A 20,729-nucleotide genomic window follows, 5' to 3' on the forward strand; every position below is an offset into this window, starting at 1 on the left:
CGGAGCTTAGTACGAAAACCCGAGTAACAACCACAACCTGTTGACACAAACCCCACCGGTACCGGTTTGTTGTTTAAAAAAACCGGTGGAGATGAGAGCCGTTCTAGCGTGGAAAGAAACTATTCGTGAACAATGGTGAGAGTCTGTCCGACCCGGGGCCCGATGCTGGGACGCAACGCTAGGTGGTTAGCAACGGCGGTTGCTATGTAAACTAGTGATAGCAGGCTAACGTTAGCTAGCATTAGCTAAATGTCAGATACTAGAGCTGGTTTATGATTATTCTGCCGTATTTGTCGTGCAGAATATTTGCTCTACCAATAGTGTCTCATGTCATCTTTGTTACGATACAATATTAAGCTGAAGCTAATGTAAAGCTAGCTAGTTAGTTGGTTGTTTCTGAAGCTAACGTACATCTTTGCATGCTGTTAATGACGTAACGTACATTTACATGTAAACTAGTTTGGATTATAGATGAACTATCTGACCACAAGATAGCAGATTTATTAATTAACAGGCAATATTTATTTGGGTATGCTATTTTCAAGGTAAACGAGAACCTTTAAACTCATGTTTTTGTTATTATTGATAAACATGTGTACTTTATAAATGTATCTATAAACTATTTGCTTCTGAAAAAACCCCATAGATAGATGAAATAATGAAGAAAAGCTCAACTTCTTCAAATTTCTAGTTTCGTCTGATCAACGGTCCAAAATCCAGAGATGCATCCAAAAATATTCAGTTTACAATTATTAAAGAAACTGAGTAAAGCAGAAAAATCCTCTAATTTGAGAAGCTGGACTCCATGAATATTCATCATGTTTCCTTAATATGACTTCATCGATGAGTGAGAATCCATTATTTCCTTTTTGCAGTGTTTATGATCTTGCCTTCAAGCCAGATGGCACCCAGCTCATCATCGCTGCAGGGCTCCGTGTCCTCGTAAGTCTTTCCTGCTTTCTAAACGCATATCTAAAGAATACATGCGTTATTATTACATCTAATGTATTCAACTTCCGTTGCAGGTTTATGACGTAGCTGATGGAGCCATTATCCAGCCTTTAAAAGGACACAAAGATATCGTGTACTGCGTGGCCTATGCTAAAGATGGTACTCAAGTGGCTTTCCATTCGTACACTACATTTTCCTTTATCAGTCGTCGTCGTTATCATACTAACTATATTCTTCTGCAGGTAAAAGGTTTGCCTCGGGGTCAGCTGACAAAAGCATCATCATCTGGACTTCTAAACTGGAGGGTATTTTGAGATACACGTAAGTGTCGCTTATATTCATCCCTCTACATGTATTTAATGTATTACTTCATCTCTCTTTTCCTTTGTTTTATCTGTAGTCACAATGACTCTATCCAGTGCATTGCCTACAACCCTGTCACTCACCAACTTGCCTCCTGTTCTTCTGGTGACTTTGGTAAGTGCACCATGAGTTTGAGTCCATACTGCACTTTAGGATCTTGTGCATAATAAACTATGAACCTATGAATATTTTCAAAAAGAGAAATTGTCCCCATGGACATCTGAGTATATCTTTTCTTTACATTCTTAGGTCTCTGGTCCCCGGAGCAAAAATCTGTGAACAAACATAAAGTGAGCAGCAAAATAACATGTTGTGGGTAAGTGATGTTTGTAGTTCTAACTGTCTGCAACATCGGTGCGCTTTAAATGTGACACGTTTATGGTGACGGTTTTCATTTGGTTGAAGGTGGACAAACGACGGGCAGTACCTCGCCCTCGGCATGATGAACGGAGTGGTGAGCATTCGGAACAAGAACGGAGAGGAGAAGGTGAAGATCGAGCGTCCAGGAGGCTCCTCTTCTCCCGTCTGGTCCATAGCCTGGAACCCCTCCAAGTTAGTCTTAATTCACTATTGCAGCATACAACGAAATAAAGAAAATAACATCTTTATCTTCACCACTTTATTTGATTTAATGCCCCACACACACACACACACTTAAGATCTTAAGAACTGATGTGCTATTGAGAGTACTTTGCATTTTAAGTGAATAGCTTGTGTGGGGCCAGCAGGTGGCAGCGGTCAACCAGCGAGTATTGGAAGTTTGATGCCTCGGATCCGCTGACCATGTTCTTTGATGCCCCCTACAGTCTAAGCCAGGAGCACAGCTGTAGCCATAACAGAGGACTGCTGAACAGGTTAATTGAGAGAGAAGGGCACACAGGAAGATGGAGATTAGCAGGAGGGAGGTGAAACAGGGCATTGGTGAGAGACAATGCACCAGATATATTTATTTAACAAGGATAGTCCCATTGAGAATTGAAAATCTCTCTTCCAAAGGAGTTATGAAATATAACAGGGAGGTTGGAGCTTGAGGTCAGCCAGTGAATAGTCTCTTCTGCTGCTAGGGATTTGATGCATTGCTCATTAACGCTTCCACAGGGTGAATTCTGCTCAGCACACAGGCTTGCGTGGATAGATATCGTGGCAACGATAAAAACAACTGCAAAGTCACGATAAGCAAATTAAACATCAGCATACAAACATGGTAAAGCTAAAAATCTGTCAGATGTCAGGGGAAAGGGCTGGACCATTCGTCCCCTAGTTGAAGGGTACTTTTATTAACACCGTCATCATTACCTAAACAACCAAAGCCCCACTAGTACAGTATGTTGACAGGACGGCTTATGGCTAAAGTCATTTCTGTTGTATTTTCACAGGGATGAGCACAATGACATTCTGGCTGTGGCAGACTGGGGTCAGAAGCTGTCCTTCTATCAGCTCAGTGGAAAGCAGGTGAGCACCACAGGTCTATGTACATCATATGCCTAACACGGTGACTTGGCAAGTGTACATAAGCATACGCACTCTTACTTGTGCGACATGTTCTAATAAAGCACATTTGCCACTTCAAACTGTTCAAAGGTACATTTAGATGACTAAATATAGGCGGTCTCATTACCTTGCATGGAAAATACCCGAAGACTAACGCTATCAGCTCACTGTATGTGCCATCACTGGCTATAGCAATAAGAAGTCTGTTTATCTGCCCAAAATACATGGTATTGGGAACACTTAACTGAGTTTAAGAGCAGCATTTCCTGTTGTAATAAAACTGTCAGGCTCTATTGGAACCATAACAGTACATTGGAAGTGATCCGGCTATGCTATAATTGCCCCCTCACTGTCCCTCTTTCCTCCTGAATTCCCTGTGGGCATTACCGTAATTATAGACAAATATGCACTGTTCATTACTCTGCCGTTGGCTCTTATATTGTCATTGGCCTATTTATTTAAGTGAACATTCTGTTTTGATTACAACACCAGGAATTGTTTGCAATGAAAGAAAAGAGCCGAGTGTCCGACAGCTTTTTTTTCTTTTTGTAGAGTGAGGAGGAACAGATGCACAGAGTTGAGAGGGACTGATACGTTGTGCATATTGTCTTTGAACATTAATACAATAGAGGTTGTTAAAACCAGAGGAGAAAAAAAACTTTTATGTCTATCGTTTCATCAAACACACAGAGGGAAGGTTGAATGTACTCTTTGATGTGTGTCGGCCCAGACAGTGGGAGGTGTTGGCCCAAGCCCCCGGGCAATAAATATGAGCAATGATACTTTTGTTCTTCGGTTAATGTCCTCTTCTTTCTTTGTCTCTGTCAGATTGGAAAAGACAGGACTCTCACCTATGACCCTTGTTGCGTCAGCTACTTCTCCAAGGGCGAGTATATAGTCATGGGGGGCTCCGATAAACAGGCGTCCCTCTACACTAAAGACGGCGTGCGGCTTGGCACCATTGGAGAGCAGAACGCCTGGGTGTGGACGTGCCGGGTTAAGCCTGACTCCAACTTTGTGGTGGGTCCGCAGCTTGTTAAAGCTACACGTCTGGAGAAATGATCATTACCCTTAAATAATTGTGCATGTCAGAGTGAGAAAAGAGGTGAGCAAATGTAATGCAAAACAGTGATGAAGCTCAGACCTTCTATTCAGAGTGTCAGTCTGCGTTTGGTACCTTTTCTTGATCTGATTTAGCTACACAGATATTAATTTCATTTAACACCATAGCAACTTTTTTTTTCCCCTTTCACTATATTTAGCTGAAAGTGATGGGTTATACAGGAGAGAAATGGCTGCTGGCAGATTCTCTCGGTTCTGCTGTGTAGATGCTTTAGCAACAGGAACATTTTCCCACTCGTTCAGTCTTTTCTTAGAGGTGTTAATAGGATGTACTGCTACATTGTTATCTCTTCTCTTTAGGTGTTGGCCTGCCAGGATGGGACCATCGCCTGCTACCAACTTATCTTCAGTACAGTTCACGGCCTCTACAAGGATCGCTACGCTTATAGGGACAGCATGACTGATGTCATTGTCCAGCACCTCATCACTGAACAAAAAGGTGCACTTTTGCTTTAGCTCCAGGATATTGAGTTCATCATAGAGGACCTGTTGTGATTCAACAGGATGCATCGGCTAAGATAAATAACACTTAAAATGTCCACTCTCTGCTTTCATTTCCTTCTTTCCCTAGTACGGATAAAGTGCCGTGAGCTGGTGAAGAAGATCGCCATCTACAGAAACCGCCTCGCGATCCAGCTGCCCGAGAAGATCCTCATCTATGAGCTCTACTCGGACGACTCCTCAGACATGCACTACCGGATCAAGGAGAAGATTTGCAGGAAGTTTGAATGCAACCTGCTGGTGGTCTGTTCCCAGCACATCATCCTGTGTCAGGTCAGAGGAGACATGGTTGCGCGGTGGTTGTGCGGTGGAATGCTCATTAAAAACAAACCATTCAAAACACTCATTTCAATTTGATTACTTAAAATGTCTCGCTTGCTTCTTCTGGAGCCTGTTTGTGTTTTTGGGTCTTTCCTCACGTAATGAGACAGTTTTTCTTATTATGCTTCTCAGACTACATTCTGCTGACCTGAAGTGTTACTCCGGTTCTTTGTATGACACTAATGCACACTTGACAGAATGCGCATGAGGCCGTAGAGACATTTGAGAACTATTAACATGATGGAAGCAGAGTGAGTCAGTGTTCTGCCCAAACAGCCCAGTGAAGAATGATAATATCACGCAATTGCTGGTTTTCCAGATGTTTCTGCCTAGTTTGCAGAATGCTCCAGCTGTGCATGTGCTCTGCAGCCTCCGTCTCTCTCTCTCTCTCCCCTTCTCAACCGTCTTCAAACTGGATAGAGCGAGACTGGAGGGGAAGGACCACAGTCTGTTGAACCAGTGGGTGTCTCTTGGGGTTCCTCTCTGCTTCTTGTCTCTGTGTGTTTGACAGAGGCTGGTAGGGAGGAGGAGCAGCCATAACACTCAGGTTATTTCCTTTTAAATCTGCCTGTGTGAGAGACAGAGGTGCTTCAGATCTCTCTCGAACAGGCGGGCCTGTGTTTCATGCCTCAGACAGCTTTTATATCATATATATGGGCTGTGCTTGTGCACGGCTGTGTCAAATCAAATCATTGTTTATCTTCATTGCATCCCTTTCTGCCGCTGAGCCACACTTTGCAATGTTTAAAAGAACAACGTGCTAAGAATTGTTCGGCATTACTGAGTATGTTTAAATAAGGTACAGGGCGTGATTAACAGACTCTGAAATAATAAAAATAAACAGAATCATTTGGTCGTACTTAACAAGTCAGTGTTCCGTGTGCTGAATGTAATCGTGGTCTCATCTTTCCCGCTCTGCTCTCGCAGGAGAAGAGGCTCCAGTGTCTGTCCTTCACCAGCGTCAAGGAAAAAGAATGGGTGATGGAGTCTCTAATTCGCTACATCAAAGTGATTGGTGGTTCGCCGGGCAGAGAGGGCCTATTAGTAGGCCTAAAGAATGGTGCTGTGAGTATCTTGGGAAAATACAGCCCCACATTAAGTAACCTTACAAAATGACTCCCATGCTCACAAGCCAGTGCTCCGGGAATTTAAACATAAAAGGAAGGTCTTTCTTCTCGGAGGAAGGTTTCCATTTCTGCTCTGCTTGTCGTCGTTTTTTTGTGACGTAGATCCTGAAGATATTCGTCGACAACCTGTTTCCCATCACGCTGCTGAAGCTGTCGACCTCGGTGCGCTGCCTGGACATGAGCGCCTCACGCAATAAGCTGGCTGTGGTGGACGAGCACAACACTCTGCTGGTCTACGACATCAACAGCAAAGAGCTGCTTTTTCAGGTCAGCGGGCCGGTGGAGAGGGTTAAGGGGGGATGCTGGAGGAACGAGGTGCAGTGGGATGGGATAAAATAGAAACATGTATGTGTAATAATTTGCATTAGGCACATATTCTCATGTACTCCTGTCTGCTCCGTGTCCCACAGTCGCCTCTAGACCTATCCTCCCTCACCTGCCTCCTCTCTCTTTGCTCTCCCTGTAGGAGCCTAATGCGAACAGCGTGGCCTGGAACACCCAGTGTGAGGACATGCTGTGCTTCTCTGGCAATGGCTACCTCAACATCAAGGCCAGCAACTTTCCCGTTCACCAGCAGAAGATGCAGGGCTTCATGGTCGGCTACAACGGCTCTAAGATCTTCTGTCTCCACGTCTATTCCATGTCGGCTGTGGAGGTGCCTCAGGTGTGTAGCGTGTTGTCAGCCCGTCCTGGTCTGGAGGCGCTGACACAAGATCTAATGGATCTTAAATATCATGGTATTTGTTTGTACTACAAAGACAAATATGACTGTCATGGATTGCTACAGTTATTGACATAAGTGTGTGGGTGAATATGTGTTTTCCTATTTATTGATTAGTTTGCTGCTGCTTGTCATGCTTGTTGACGGCGTTGTTGCTCTGCTCAGTCGGCGCCGATGTACCAGTACCTGGAGAGGAAGATGTATAAGGAGGCCTACCAGATCGCCTGTCTAGGCGTGACTGACAGTGACTGGAGGGATTTAGCCACAGATGCCCTGGAGGGACTCGACTTTGACACCGCCAAGAAGGCCAGTCACACACACACACGCACACACACACACACACACACACACACACACACACACACACACACACACACACACACACACACATCATTCAGTGTCATCGACCTGCTCATTCTACTGCTTTTATCTTCCCAGAATCATAAAAGCGTATAAATTGCAGCAACTACCTCCAAATGTGGTGGCAGTACCTTGCTGTTACTTTTGCTTTTCGCCTTACTCTTAGACTTCATGTCCTCTGCAGACTCTTCGGTAGATGTTCACATATATAAGGCATGATTTTAATGAAGCTGGTACTGCAAAAAGAAAACACGTAACAAACTCTAAATGATCTCTTGTCTTCCCAATTTTCAGGCCTTCATTAGAATCAGAGACCTGCGCTACCTGGAGCTCATCAATAGCATCGAGGTAATACTTACTCTTAAGAAAGGGACAAAAAAACATAAATATTGTGTAAAGCCAAGCTCTTTTTTTTTTTTTTTTGCCGATTTCTGCTCCAACCAGAGTTGACGTCATTATGTTTAGAGGAGGCGGAGGGGATGCTGGGTCAATCACAATTATTAATGGTCGTCATACCTTTAATTGCAGGGCTTTTGCCCTGAGCTACACTTAAAAACCTCTTGAGCAAGGGAGGAACCTGTATCCCGAATGACCTCCTCGGGCCCAGTATACACAAAGCAAATAACGTACACACACACACACACACACACTCCTCGACAATATGCATGCAGAGCAAAGAGAAGTCTTTTTTCAGCTTTGTGCCTGGAGAAAGTTTCTGCTGCTCTCTCTTTTGAAAAGGGAAAATATTCTCCCGTAAAAGCATCTTTGTTCAGTCATATGAAATAAATGTTTATTGTATTATATAAACATTCTATTTGTTCTGTTTTTTCGTTGTGACTGATGGGGTTTAGTGCTCGCTCAGAGACGACGCTGATTGCATCCTGGAAGCCAAAAGTTTTTAGTGCCTTCTTTTGTTTTTGACTCATTGTGTGTGTGACTGTGACTGTGACTGTGTACATGCATGTGAGTGTTTATCTCTGCACACATGCCAGTGTTTGTGCTGACTGATTTGCAGGAGAGGAAGAAGCGGGGCGAGAACGACAATGAGCTGTTCCTGGCAGACGTCTATGCCTACCAGGGGAAATTCCACGAGGCAGCCAAGCTCTACAAACGCACCGGCCACGAATCCAGAGCCCTGAGCATGTACACTGACCTGCGCATGTTTGAGTACGCCAAGGTGATTGAATCATTGATTGACAAAAACACACGCGCGCCTGTACAACAAACCTGTAGAGCAACCTAGAAAGCGCTGCATGTTTTCGGGGTTGTAGAATATATGTTTTTCCTCATTATGCGCAGTTAAGCCAAGTTGGGGCCCTGCACTGTGTTCAAACAGCCCCCCCCCCCACCCCCCCACTCCCTTTACCGTCTGTCTTTCATCTCCTCGTATATCACTGGAATCTCCACATATATCATCTGATCAGTGCACACACACACACACACACACCGTACAGACATATCCGTGTACTCCACATGGGTAACTTACACACATAGTTAGAGTTGGAAATGGAGCACAAAGGGAGAGAAATAAGACGAGCGTCTGCTTTTCACATGATCACTTTGATGAGGTCAGTTGGAGTTGAGGCAAAATAAATTCCTGCTTTATTGTGTTTACATGCGGGGACGGGCACTTTGATCGTCAAGCTCTACATTCGCGTTGCTGGAGCGGACGAGGACGACACCGCTATGACTCGCTCATGTATATTTGTGTGCGCGCGCGCGTGTATCAGATTGTATGTGTGTTTGATGTGGCTGTTGTATATTTATGTGGCTGTGTGGCCATCTGGTCCTACAGGCTGTTTGTTTTAGGTAGGATGGACACCGGAGGGCTAGCCGCCTGCTGTTTGTGCTACTCTCTTCCTCCTGTCTCGGCCTCGACCCCCATGGTTCTGGCTGTCTGAACTGGACTCCTCCTGCGGCCTGATATCAGACCGAATGTTAACTCGTTAAAGAGGAAAAAACAGGACTAGCCTACGATGTCAGGGGCGCTATTGAGAAGACATGCCACAAAATGTTATATTAATATGTTAATAAAGGGAGTCGTATCAAATTCAAAAGTATTACTCGGCAGCCCAAACGCAAATACGACGCCATTAAGTGAACGATTCAGAGATGTCGGGGTAGTTCTCCCATACAGACCCGGCGTCTATTCTGTGACCGTGATACGGAAAAAGAAGATCTGCCACAGTCGCAACCCGGCATCTCGTAGCAGACGGAAGTAAATAACACATTTTAATAAATAACAATCAAAGCAGAGTTCTGTTCGGTACTCTGAATCGTTTTAGAACGGCCTCGATATCAGCGTCACTCTCCTTCCACATGACAGTCCTTGCTTATAACCAGTGTTAATGAGGATTTCCCAGTTATCCATTGGTATCTTAATACATTTGTAACTGTGTGGGTCTTTCTCGCAGGATTTCGTTGGAGCGACAGACCCAAAGAGCTCTCGGATCCTGATGACCAAGCAGGCAGACTGGGCTAAGAGCAGCAAGGAGCCCCGGGCAGCAGCGGAGATGTACCTGTCAGCAGGAGAACATCTCAAAGCCATAGACATCATCGGGGAACACGGCTGGGAAGACATGTAGGTGCCAGTCACTGTATGAAACAATCCTTTACACACAAGATACACTCTTATTCCGGTTTAACCTTTTCCAAACCGTCTTTTTAGATTTGTGCGCATGATTTCTCCAAATCATCAAATGTCAGCTAGAATACTTCTTTGAATATTGGAAATGATCACTTTCTCTAGTTAATAACTGAACAAAAGAAGTTAATATGATTTAGAAATGTTCACACTTTTCACTCTATCTAAAATGTCATTCTTTCTAGGTATCTACAGTCCAGACTTTAATTGAATACTCTTAACATTAGTGGAATAATAATCAAGTTTTAGTTATTTAGTAGCTTTTAAAACAAATCAAATGCTCAAAGTGCTTTACAAATGATGGACGAGACGAAAATAATATGAAAATGGAGAGATGAAGAGACTGATGCACACCAAATGAAATTAAGGGAAAAATAGATAAATACAAAAATAAAACAGAATAAATGGATTATGGTGAAACTGTAAAGAAAGAAGCTAAAGAATGAGCTATAATAAAATAAGTGTAAATACTATAACCATAGCATAAAAACACACACGACACTGTATCAAATCAGACTTAATAATAAGCAATAATTATAAAAAACATAAAATTGTAAAATATAAAAAAGCCAGACTGAATAAACTGGTTTAAAAATAAAATCAATATTTTCCGCTCCTCTCAGAAGGCTGTTCCAGCGGCTCGGAGCATAACGGCTAAAAGCAGTGTCACCAAATGTTTTGGTTCTCCTTTGTGGAAAAGAACCAGAGGATCTGAGGAGCCGCACTGGTTCATAAACTAAGAGGTTAGTCTGATACAAGGCCGTGTAGAGCCTTATAAACTAATACAGGAACTTCAAAATCAATACGGCAAACTAACAGGTAAACCGGTGTAAAGATTTTAAAATCCCTAAAAGCTTGGGAAACAAAACAAAGAGCCACATTTGAACCCAGATGTAGATTCCGATTCAATTCAGATTCCTGATTTGATGTGTTGACGTTTAAAGTTCCTCCCAACTCAAAAATACGTGTTGCTTATTGTTACTTGATCTGGATGATTGAGCCTCGCTGTGCAGAATGTTGTATTTGCAATTTTTTTAAGGCCGTTTTTTTTACATTCATCGGCGGAAGGGAGAAACTTTTCTCTGTGCTCACCTTGAATCGTTTTGCTGTGACATCACAACTAGTTTGGAAGCCAAACTAACTAACAAAAGAGTTTTTCAATGAGGGAGAAATAGTTGATGAAATTTAAAGAAGGCCACTTAATTTATTTTCTGAAAAGAACCCCCAAACATATCCGATACTCATTGTCTTAAGATATGTCCAAAGAGGATCATTAACTTGCAGTCTGTGTTGCATAGCAGCAGCACGAGGCACCACAAGTACATATCCAGAACATGCGTCTCTCTGAGGATCAGTAAAAGCTATATTTCATGTGCTGAGTGAAAGCTACGATAGATAAGACGGTGCAAAGGGAACTGTTACATTTCTATTAGCTTTCACTCATACATGCATAGTGGGAATGTGGGGTGTGTTGTTGAAAACCAGGCAAACTGATAAGCCCGTGGTCTGGTGGTCGTATCAGAGATGCTATGGTGGTGCTACGAGTGGGTCAGCACTACAAACACTGCAGCAGAGCAGAGTCAGGCCTCTGTAACCTGACTCTGATTCAGCTAGTGACCCCGACTAGCTTCTATTCTTTTTGGGTTCATCAGAATAATTCAATACGACGGACCCCCCCACCATGTAAGGGTTTATCTGCACTCTCTGCGTGCGCTCATTCCTCTCCCCTCTTAATCCAGGCTCATCGACATCGCTCGAAAGTTGGACAAGGCTGAACGCGAACCGTTGGCGAAGTGTGCGCTCCACTTCAAGAGGCTGAAGCACCACGGCTATGCCTCAGAGACTTATTCCAAGATGGGGGACCTGCAGGCCCTCGTGCAGCTGCATGTGGAAACCTGGCACTGGGAAGAGGTCTGACACACTTAATGCACACAGGAGGCACACCTGCTCCGCTCATCATGGCTTATATATAGAATGTACCGAGACGATCGCATAAATATAATGTGAACCACATAGGGCCGCGCTAAATAAACTGCTGTGGCACTCAGAAAACCCATATCATAAACCGCTCGATGCGCACGGACAGAAAAGCATATTGTATTTGTTCAACTAACCACGGCTCAATGAGAACAATAAGAATACATCTGCCTGATATGCTGCACTGACAAACCACACACACACACCCGCTAATCATCCAGCTTTTGGATTTCTCTGAATCCATGCCCACATGATGATTACTGAGTGAGAAGCACAAAAGACGCTCTACCGCACTGAAAGAGCATCAGCTTAAGGCTCCATTCTGCTTCCAATCAAATTCCTCCATCAGGGCGGATCATGCTGCTCAGACAAGAATAAGATGTAGCCTTTCTTTAATCCATCTGCCGTCTTAAATCGAGTTAAAGGCGTTACAGAGATGCACATTGGCGATTTGCATGCTGAAACAAGAAGAGCCAAAAACAGAACATCAAATCACGATCACATGCTTCTGCTGTAGTGTGTGAGGAGGGCTTCCTGGATATTTATTTGATCCTCAGAGAGAAGGAAAAAAAGAAAAGGGAGGGAGGGAGGGAGGCAGAGGTTGAAGGAACTATTGGGCTTTATGTGCCTCACTGGGGGAGGTGGACACCAAGACGGGACGGAGCGCAGACTGACTTACAACATGTGCCATATGGATGCTATTCACTGCTCCCACTCTTCTCTACAACAAAGTAGTTATTTAAATGGCTTTGGGCTCACAGGCCTTGGAGACACACACACACTTTCGCTCTTTTACTGTATGTTATGACTGGTGTGTGTTTCTTGGCTCAGGTTTTACCACAGGACATTTAGATTAATCAGTCACTGTGACGGGCAAATGTGTGTCCACGGCGCACTGCAACAGCTCTTTTATATCCTGTCATTCAAAAAAAAGTGCAAGAGCCGCAGTTGTAGTTCTAATTGAGCGTGAAATCAATTTAGCTCCTAAGCTGAACTCGTTAATAATGCCGCGTTGCGATGTTTTGACTGGAAGTAATGTGTGTTTCTTTGAATAATGCGTGTGGTACCAGTAGTTCAGTCTGATGCTGTCCGCTTCATATTACAGTCAACGTGTCACAAATGCCGCGTTACAACTCTCTGCTTTTGCTCTCGCCCGTCCGTTTCTCAGGCCTTCTCGCTCGCGGAGAAGCACCCCCAGTTCAGAAATGACGTCTTTGTGCCTTACGCCCAGTGGTTGGCGGAGAACGACCGCTTTGAGGAGGCGCAAAAAGGTGAGTTTGCGTCGCCTGCGGGGCTCCACTTTCCCCTTTTCAGTCAGCCTATTAGGGATTCTCCGGTGTGCACATTCACGTTCCTGTTAAAAATGTACGTTTCATTAAAGCCCACAGCACATGGAAGTGATAAAGTCTGGCCAGCTCTGGAAGCAGACATTCTCCGTGTTCACTGTAAAACATGATCCTCTTTGCTGGAGCCGAGCAGCACAGAGCCGAGCTGCCTGTTAGCTGAATGACATGCATGCGTGCCTCTAATCACCAGTCCTACAAGCGGCTCTGATGATGATTACCAACTGTAACCATAGTTATAATCAGCTCATAGATTTATAATTATGATCTCAGCAGGCGTATTTCCTCTTGTACATAATCTTCCTCTGCCTGCCTCGACAGTGAACTCATGACTGAACAGGCCTCATCGTGTTGGACTTTGCTTATGGTCATGCGTTTTGCTGATTGTGTGTATTTTAGTGACGCAGTATTGTGTTACTCGATTAACTGTAATTGAGTCTCAGGATTCCAGTCTGTCTCCCGTCCACTACGCTGGTACTTCTCAATAACAGCTTACAGCACTAAAGGCTGAATTGGTCGGGTACATATTTTGGGGGCTTGAAGCTAAAATGTGGTTCTCGGCCTCCGGGGTTCCGTCCAGAGATTTTATTGGCTCTGCTGCATTTTTTACCATCACCTAAAGGCTTACTCACTATTTGCTCATTACAGACGTCTTCAGTTTGAAGATATCTTTTAATAGTCGTCATATTTCTGTTTCATTCATTGACATTTTTTGCAAAAACTGCATATTGGATCGCTACATATTGATCGAATAAGTGAATGCACTTTAAATAAAAAGGATACCATTCTGCGAACCTCCATCTACATAATGTTACGAACATGACCTGCTTTCTGTTATGGGCCTATAAATGTGTGTGTGTGTGGGGGGGGTTACTTCCTCACAATAACCAACAGCAGATGAATGTGGTTTTTATCCAGTTAGGTAGACTGATAAATATTTGCCACTAATATGTCCTGACCTCCACTGTGGTTGCAGGAGCAGGGTCACTAGTGGAGGGAGGAGGGGGGGGGGCTCTAATTACCCTCCGATGGGAACATGAAGAATAGTGCTCGTGCTTATTAGGGCTTTACAGTCAAAGTGCTTCAGTGTTTGATATTCAGGAGCAACCTCCCTGTTTGGAAAATACTTATGTTAGTTATTACATACAGAAAACGTAGTCTTTTATGTGTAAATTGCTCGTAGTGGCATGTAGTCGGTGTGTGTGTGTGTGTGTGTACGTGTGGGTAGGTACAGTAAAGTTCTGTAGTAAAATAATCCGATTGCATCAAAAATCACAGCTAATCTCGAGTGATTCTTTCCAGATGTGACTGTAGACAGAATATATTAGAAGTGTGCATCAGACATTGTGACCTACACTTTCATAAACACACGATTGTTATTGTTCTTTATATTATTAATACGATAGAATAAAGATTAAACCCAAAACCAGTTCATGGAAGCTATGTTGTTAACGTGTAAAATCTTTGCCGAAGCCAAACGGGACACGAGAGGCAACATTGCTGAACATCTTAAAAAAAGAAAAAGAGCACTTCATACTCGAACTGAAACGTCATTTAGGAAACAAAGTTGTCATAACACTTGCTTAGTGTTTGGTTGTGAAATAACACAACAATGACAACTTGGCACCAAAGGCGTCGCCCCAGAGATCCATCCATGAAGAAGGATGTTTTAGATTGGCTCCTGAAATATCAGCTGTGCCTCAAGGGGCACATCATAAACAATCCATCAATCACCACTTCTTTCTTTCTTTATTTCTTTCTTTCTTTCACTCCGCAGCATTTCACAAGGCCGGCCGACAGAACGAAGCCGTTAAAGTCCTGGAGCAGCTTACCCACAATGCAGTGGTGGAGAACAGGTTCAACGATGCAGGCTACTATTACTGGATGCTGTCTATGCAGTGTCTGGACATCGCCAGAGGTGAGACCCATCTTCACTGCAATTTGGTTAGTTTGCTAAATGCATTTGTTTCCTCTTTGTCTGTCTCTGTATGTTTGTCCCGGAGCAGAAAGCGAAGACCAGAAGGACGAAATGCTGAAGAAGTTTGAGCGTTTTCAGCATCTTGCAGAGTTCTACCACGTCTATCGCTCCATTCAGCGCTACACGGTGAGAACGCGATACTTTGTCAGCCCTAATCTTTCAAAGCCAGACCAGACAAAAGTCTGTGGGGGGGGGATCAGGAGGCAGCCATGTGATTGGCTGTCAGATTGAAAGCTCTGGAAACAGTACCTGCTATGTGGTTCAGGTTTCTGTTTGGGCACAAACACATTCATGTTCCAAATTTAGAATTTTCTTTTTTTTTTGAACATGGAAGGATACTGACAGCCCACTGCGTTTCTGCCCATTTTCTAATCAACTTTTGAGACCGCTGTGGCTTTGACAAGGAGGAGGTCTGGCTCTGCAAGATTATGTCAATCCCCCCAAAAAAAGAGAAAGGGACTTAGGGTAAAGGACAAATAGAAAATGTGCACAGTGGTTGTTGGGTAAGGCGAACAATAGAGAGCTGAGGATGTTAAGTTCAGGTTGAGACCATTGAACTTCTCAAGAACCTCCATTATTAAACGTTTTTGCAAATGTTTCACATAAGAGTTGAGATGATCATAGCTATGATCACAGCTATGATCATAGCTGTGATCATAGCTGTGATCATAGCTGTGATCATAGCTGTGATCATAGCTGATCATAGCTATGGATACGCCCTTCATGCAACAGTCATAGTGGTTCACTTCCTGAAACCTCCCTGATCCCTATCAGCGTGGTAACCAGCTGCTTCATTGATCATGATGACTAAGTAGTCATCATGATGATCATGGTGAAGTCACCAGTGGTCTTCTCCAAGCCCCCCCCCCCCCCCCCCCCCCACAGCCCTAACCCACTTACAAACAAGCAATCTGTGGTTATGAGCACTCAATGGGCAACCTGGCCTGTGTCAGCGTCCTCAGTTTGTTGTTTCAGCTCTCTGCCCGGCTTAGAGAGGCACATCGCTGTGATCCAGACCAGAGCAGGAACCCTCGATACCTCACCTTAACTCTCCCAGGCAGGCACTAATGATTTGACTGATCAACCTTTAGGATAAAGTGCGGTTAACGATTGCTCTTGCCTTTACACCCGGGTGTATAAAGCACGGCAGAGACAAGCACCTAGGTGTCCGTAGCCGACAATGCTGTGTGTATATGTAGCCTACTAGATGTATATGTTTCCTAAACCCAATCAAACTGTGACTGAAAACTGAAAATAATGATGAAAGAATGTGTAAAAATAGGTTTCTCACAGGACTCAAATACCAATCTCCTGGATTAAAGTCCTAAATTTGATCCATTCACCCACCACAACCTATTCCCTAGACCTGCTTTGCTGCTCTACATACTACCAATATTACTGTTACTACCGTTTCTGACAGCTAACTATCGCTAAGTTAAGTAGCATATTCATCTTGGCCGGGTGTAAATAGCTGAATAGTTGCTGTGTGACTATTCTCACCCGGGTGCAGATGGACACTCCGAACAAATTAAGCAGAGGAAAAGCAGAGATGGAGCTTTTCGGAAAAACAACTTCAAACCACCCAAATTTTAGTCGAGACTAATATTTCAATCTGTTTTTTTATCTCCAGGATGAGCCCTTCAGTTCCCACATGCCAGAGACGCTCTTCAACATCTGCAGGTTCCTTCTGAACAACCTCACCAAGGACATACCGCCAGGCATCTCTAAAGTGTATCCTTCCATTTGAGAAAGTAGTCCTTCCGAAAAATATCAAGCACATATATTTTTAGAAGAAAGTAGTGTGGGGAAGAACAGACATGCCACTCTGAAATCAAGACTGGCAGAGATGGTGATGATAATGTGTCGGGGGGGGGAAGAGTTGCCACTGCGGAAACCACACTGCGGAAACCACGCTGCTGCTGAGAGAAAGAAAAGGGGGGATGATGGGAAAGGAGGAGGAGATGCCAGCAAGTGGCACATTCTCCGTTATCTAAACAAATGCTGTGATTAGTGAACGGATACACACACTAAACAATGGGCTTTAATTTGACATAATACACACACTCACACAAAGCCACACAGACAGAATCCATGCAGTCACACACACACACACACGCACACGCACACGCACACGCACACACACACACACGCACGCACACACACACACACACACAGAGTTGAGGCAGAGTATGAGGAAGGAAAGCCCAGCCTTTGAGGAGGAAATCGGGCTGAGCAGCCTGGATCCTGTGCGGCCGAACTGAGGTGTTACAAAAAATGTTGAACTTAGATTTGATAGAGTTCTGCGGGGATGCGTTGGACTCTATTTAAACAATAAAACACAATGTCACAGAAAAGCCGCACCGAACAAGTTTCACAATAGGAGGACGTGCATTTATCAACAGATCTGGGTGTGTGGGTGGAGCTGGCGAGTCGCTGAGTGGAGAGGAGAGGAGTGGTGTTACGTTTTAGGTGATGGAGGAGTGCCAGCGTAGAGCGGCTGCAGCTGCAACTCATTGACCTGTCATTGGTGCTCTCAGAGCGGCTCTCTTAGCAATCCGTCTCCATATAAATACAAATAAGCAACGACTCCCTCAACTCGAAACACGAAAACACACACACACACACACACACGCACACACACAAGGTATTACTTCCAAGGCATTCAGCCAATGTTGCTGGCTCAGCATGTCTCTTGTTCTACTCACTAAGTTGTAGAAATGAGGGAAGATGCAGTTATGTCTATTTATAAATGCACAAAAGTATAAATGTTTCCACATAGAAAAATAACTTGTTTTGAATTAGATATCTAGAAGTCGGCATTCCGCTCCAGCTGCTCCTCTTGCGTTAGATATCCTTAACCTTTATTATCAGTAACACCTTGTATGCGTTGGCCAAGCAGAGTCGAAGGCTGGGTGCGTATAAACTTGCCAGGTATTCCTACGAGAAACTCCAGGAGCTGCACGTTCCCTCTCGCTTCCAGGAGTCCATAGAGCTGGGCAGCCTCAACATCCGCTCCAAACCGTTTCACGACAGCGAGGTGTGTTAAAGATGCTGGATGTATACGTGTTAACTTACTCTGAAACATCGCTCATAAATACTCTCTGATCATTAAAGCGGCCCCGCCCCCCGTCCTGCGCTCTCCAGTGTGTCTGTTTTAACTTCTCGTGTGTTTACTGCAGGACCTGATTGAGGGCATGATGTGCTACCGCTGCTCCACCAACAACCCCCTGCTGAACAACCAGGGGAGCGTGTGCATCAACTGCAGGCAGCCTTTCATCTACTCGGCCTCCTCATATGGTCAGTGACACGCCAACGCATTGGTGCACGGTATATTCGCCAGAGAGGAGTCCTTTTTTGTAACGTGGCGTGTCTTCCTTGTGTGCAGAGGTGTTGCCTCTGGTGCAGTTCTACCTGGAGGAGGGCATAAGTGACGAGGAGGCCGTGTCTCTGATTGACTTGGAAGTTCCCCACACGGATCAGAGGGATGCTCGCTGGCAGGATATGGACAACGGCGGTATCCTTTGATCAGCTAGACTATGTCACTCCGTGTGTTCATATGCGGTAACAGATGACTCGCATGCTCTGTATCAATTATTAACTCCCCGCTCTGCTGGTCCTGAGAGGCTGCATCCCTGCCCTCACACGTCTCTTGGAAGCGAGGGCACGTGACACGCCTCCGCCTTGTGACAGCTCTAAGAAGCTGTTTAGTCTGCGTTGGCCTCGATTCTGTGCTGGTGGGGTAAGCTGTCAGAGCTAAGTCATCTCAGCTCTTGAGCTAATAGGGTTAGTGAGGCTCTCCTGTCTCATCTTAATGACACTAACCCTCCAAGAGCCGTAGCCACAGCCCTAGTGCAGGGATTAACCTGCATTAGCCGACAGACACTCAAGGGCACTGAGGTCTGCTCTGTTCTTCCAGAGCCACGATGTGACTGACAGGCACGACTGATCGGCATTTTGAACATTCATTCTTAGAATAGTCTCTGAGGGATCATTTCATATAGTTTGTTTTCCCCCCGTCTTGAAAATATATAACAGAAAACACACAACAGATAAAATATGTTATTGAAATGTGTGCGCTATTCGTTCTTAACACCAAATTCAGAGCTGCAGACTTTGAGGATGGATGACGGTTTGGATGACGCAGAGGAAGACCCATTTACAGCCAAAATGAGCTTTGAGGTAAGGCGGGGTGATGAGGCGATTTAATATTCCGCCAACTGGGCAAACCAGCTGGAGAGGATGAAAGGACGGGGTCCATAATGTGTCCGTGTGTGCGTCCAAACAGCAGGGGGGCTCCACCTTTGTCCCCGTCAAGGTGAGTCGCCTGGTGCTGCGCTCCATGAGCAGGAGGGACGTCCTGATCAAACGCTGGCCCAGGCCGCTCAAATGGGAATACTTCCGCTCCCTGCTGCCCGACGTGAGCATCACCATGTGCCCCACCTGCTTCAAGGTACAGCGTTCATAACACACACGGCCACCACGACCTGGTGTGAACCGCAGACAAAGCTTTACTTTCATGTTGCTCTACGCAGCATTTGTGATCAGATCTGTTTATTCTGGGCCGTTCTGACGCTCTTATCTTTGTGTTTCCTCGTAGATGTTTCACAGTGAGGATTATGAGCTCCTGATGCTTCAGCACAACTGCTGTCCTTATTGTCGCAGACCCATCGACGAACAGAACTGATCTACTTAAAACGAGAGAAAACATTTCCATTTTGGTCCTTTCCCCTTCGTCCTTTTTGTCATTATTCTTTTGTATTGTAATATATTTGTCGCTGTGATGTACACGGACATCTGTTTATCTTCCGGTTAATGTGAATGTGTTGCTTTTCCTCGAGCTCCGTCTTAAGATCAGCTCTTTGTCCTCCGAGGATGACTGAAGTAATACCTGTAGTGTTTGTGTGTCGGTCATTAGTATAGTGTAAGAAAAGTGCACCATCAGCCAATCGACCCAATTGGGTCGATTGGCTCAGATTACCTTGACCTGTCACTGATTACATCATCAGTATAAAAGGAACATGGCTGAACAATGTAAAAAAATTACTATAAAAATAATTTTATTTATAAGACTATTTTAACCTATAAAACATGTATTTGCTGTGTAGAGGACAAGATGCTTATGAGCTGAAGCTGTTCTGTATGTTTTATAACAGTACGGGACACGTCATCTGATGTTTGGTCGTAACAATGTATTTTTGTATTCAAACTTTTCAATAAAATATTTTGGTACTTTTTATTACAGAGGCTTTTCATAATGATGTTGCAAAGACGGTAATATTAACTTCCTATTCTTTCAGACTGAACTACAGGTTTTGTGTGCGAGAGAGTGCATGCTATGAGCAGCATGCCCCACTGACTCTGATTACTCTAAAGGCTATGAGTTGAGCTCTGCATTATGCAGCGGTTAGGGATTAAGCTTTCACGGATGCAAATAAGAAATTTAATTTGTCGTTGGTCCACTCAAAAAAAACAACCGGTCGCTTCCGTCTTTGCGTTCGCTCCCACTCTCATCTCATTCTGATGATGCATCGATGCGTGTGACAGTAATGATGGGGTTTGGGTAGCCCGGGCTGTAACCCCCTCACCTTGAGAATGCTTAACATACCGCATAGCTATTTCTGGAGTTGTCTCCTGTAATGCTTTGTGTGAGAGAGGGAGACGGAGTGTCTTAATTCCATCTCTGCTAACACTTCGCTCCCTGCGAGTCCCTAATCCGACCAGCCTGTTAAAAGGTGCTGCATCGCTTCAGGGGGCTCCAGAGCACATCTCACTTCCAAAAGATCCATCCCCTCCAGCTGTCCTCTCGCTCCTCCATTTGCACTACGGCTGC

The 20,729-nt window shown here is 44.5% G+C and overlaps 1 protein-coding gene across 2 annotated transcripts; it reads left to right on the plus strand.

The window, feature by feature from the left end:
- The first annotated feature begins 2 nt into the window (after positions 1-2).
- On the plus strand, positions 3-20,135 carry ift122 (intraflagellar transport 122 homolog (Chlamydomonas)). 2 transcript variants are annotated; one of them, XM_076100057.1, is made up of 30 exons: positions 3-135; positions 876-942; positions 1,026-1,110; positions 1,194-1,272; positions 1,352-1,428; positions 1,564-1,630; positions 1,720-1,866; positions 2,040-2,168; positions 2,691-2,766; positions 3,634-3,825; positions 4,228-4,366; positions 4,499-4,701; positions 5,677-5,814; positions 5,979-6,143; positions 6,343-6,540; positions 6,763-6,903; positions 7,252-7,305; positions 7,973-8,134; positions 9,372-9,538; positions 11,341-11,512; positions 12,747-12,849; positions 14,699-14,839; positions 14,928-15,025; positions 16,530-16,630; positions 17,771-17,936; positions 18,079-18,196; positions 18,285-18,413; positions 19,002-19,078; positions 19,185-19,349; positions 19,497-20,135. In XM_076100057.1, the coding sequence occupies exons 1-30, from the start codon at positions 92-94 to the stop codon at positions 19,581-19,583; spliced, it is 3,687 nt and encodes a 1,228-aa protein (XP_075956172.1). In that variant the 5' UTR covers positions 3-91; the 3' UTR covers positions 19,584-20,135. The 2 variants fall into 2 exon arrangements, with proteins under 2 accessions (XP_075956172.1, XP_075956180.1); XM_076100065.1 differs by lacking the exon at positions 2,040-2,168.
- Positions 20,136-20,729: the final 594 nt, after the last annotated feature.

Source organism: Anarhichas minor, unplaced genomic scaffold (genome assembly GCF_050575085.1).
Source record: "Anarhichas minor isolate MPS153535 unplaced genomic scaffold, ASM5057508v1 ptg000003l, whole genome shotgun sequence".
Taxonomy (NCBI): Eukaryota; Metazoa; Chordata; class Actinopteri; order Perciformes; family Anarhichadidae; genus Anarhichas; species Anarhichas minor.

Coding starts and splice junctions, on each gene's coding strand:
- ift122 (XM_076100057.1), top strand. CDS start 92: ATGAGAGCCGTTCTAGCGTGGAAAGAAACTATTCGTGAACAATG. Junction 1,631..1,719: donor AGCAAAATAACATGTTGTGG/GTAAGTGATGTT, acceptor ATTTGGTTGAAG/GTGGACAAACGACGGGCAGT. Junction 19,079..19,184: donor CAGCCAAAATGAGCTTTGAG/GTAAGGCGGGGT, acceptor GCGTCCAAACAG/CAGGGGGGCTCCACCTTTGT.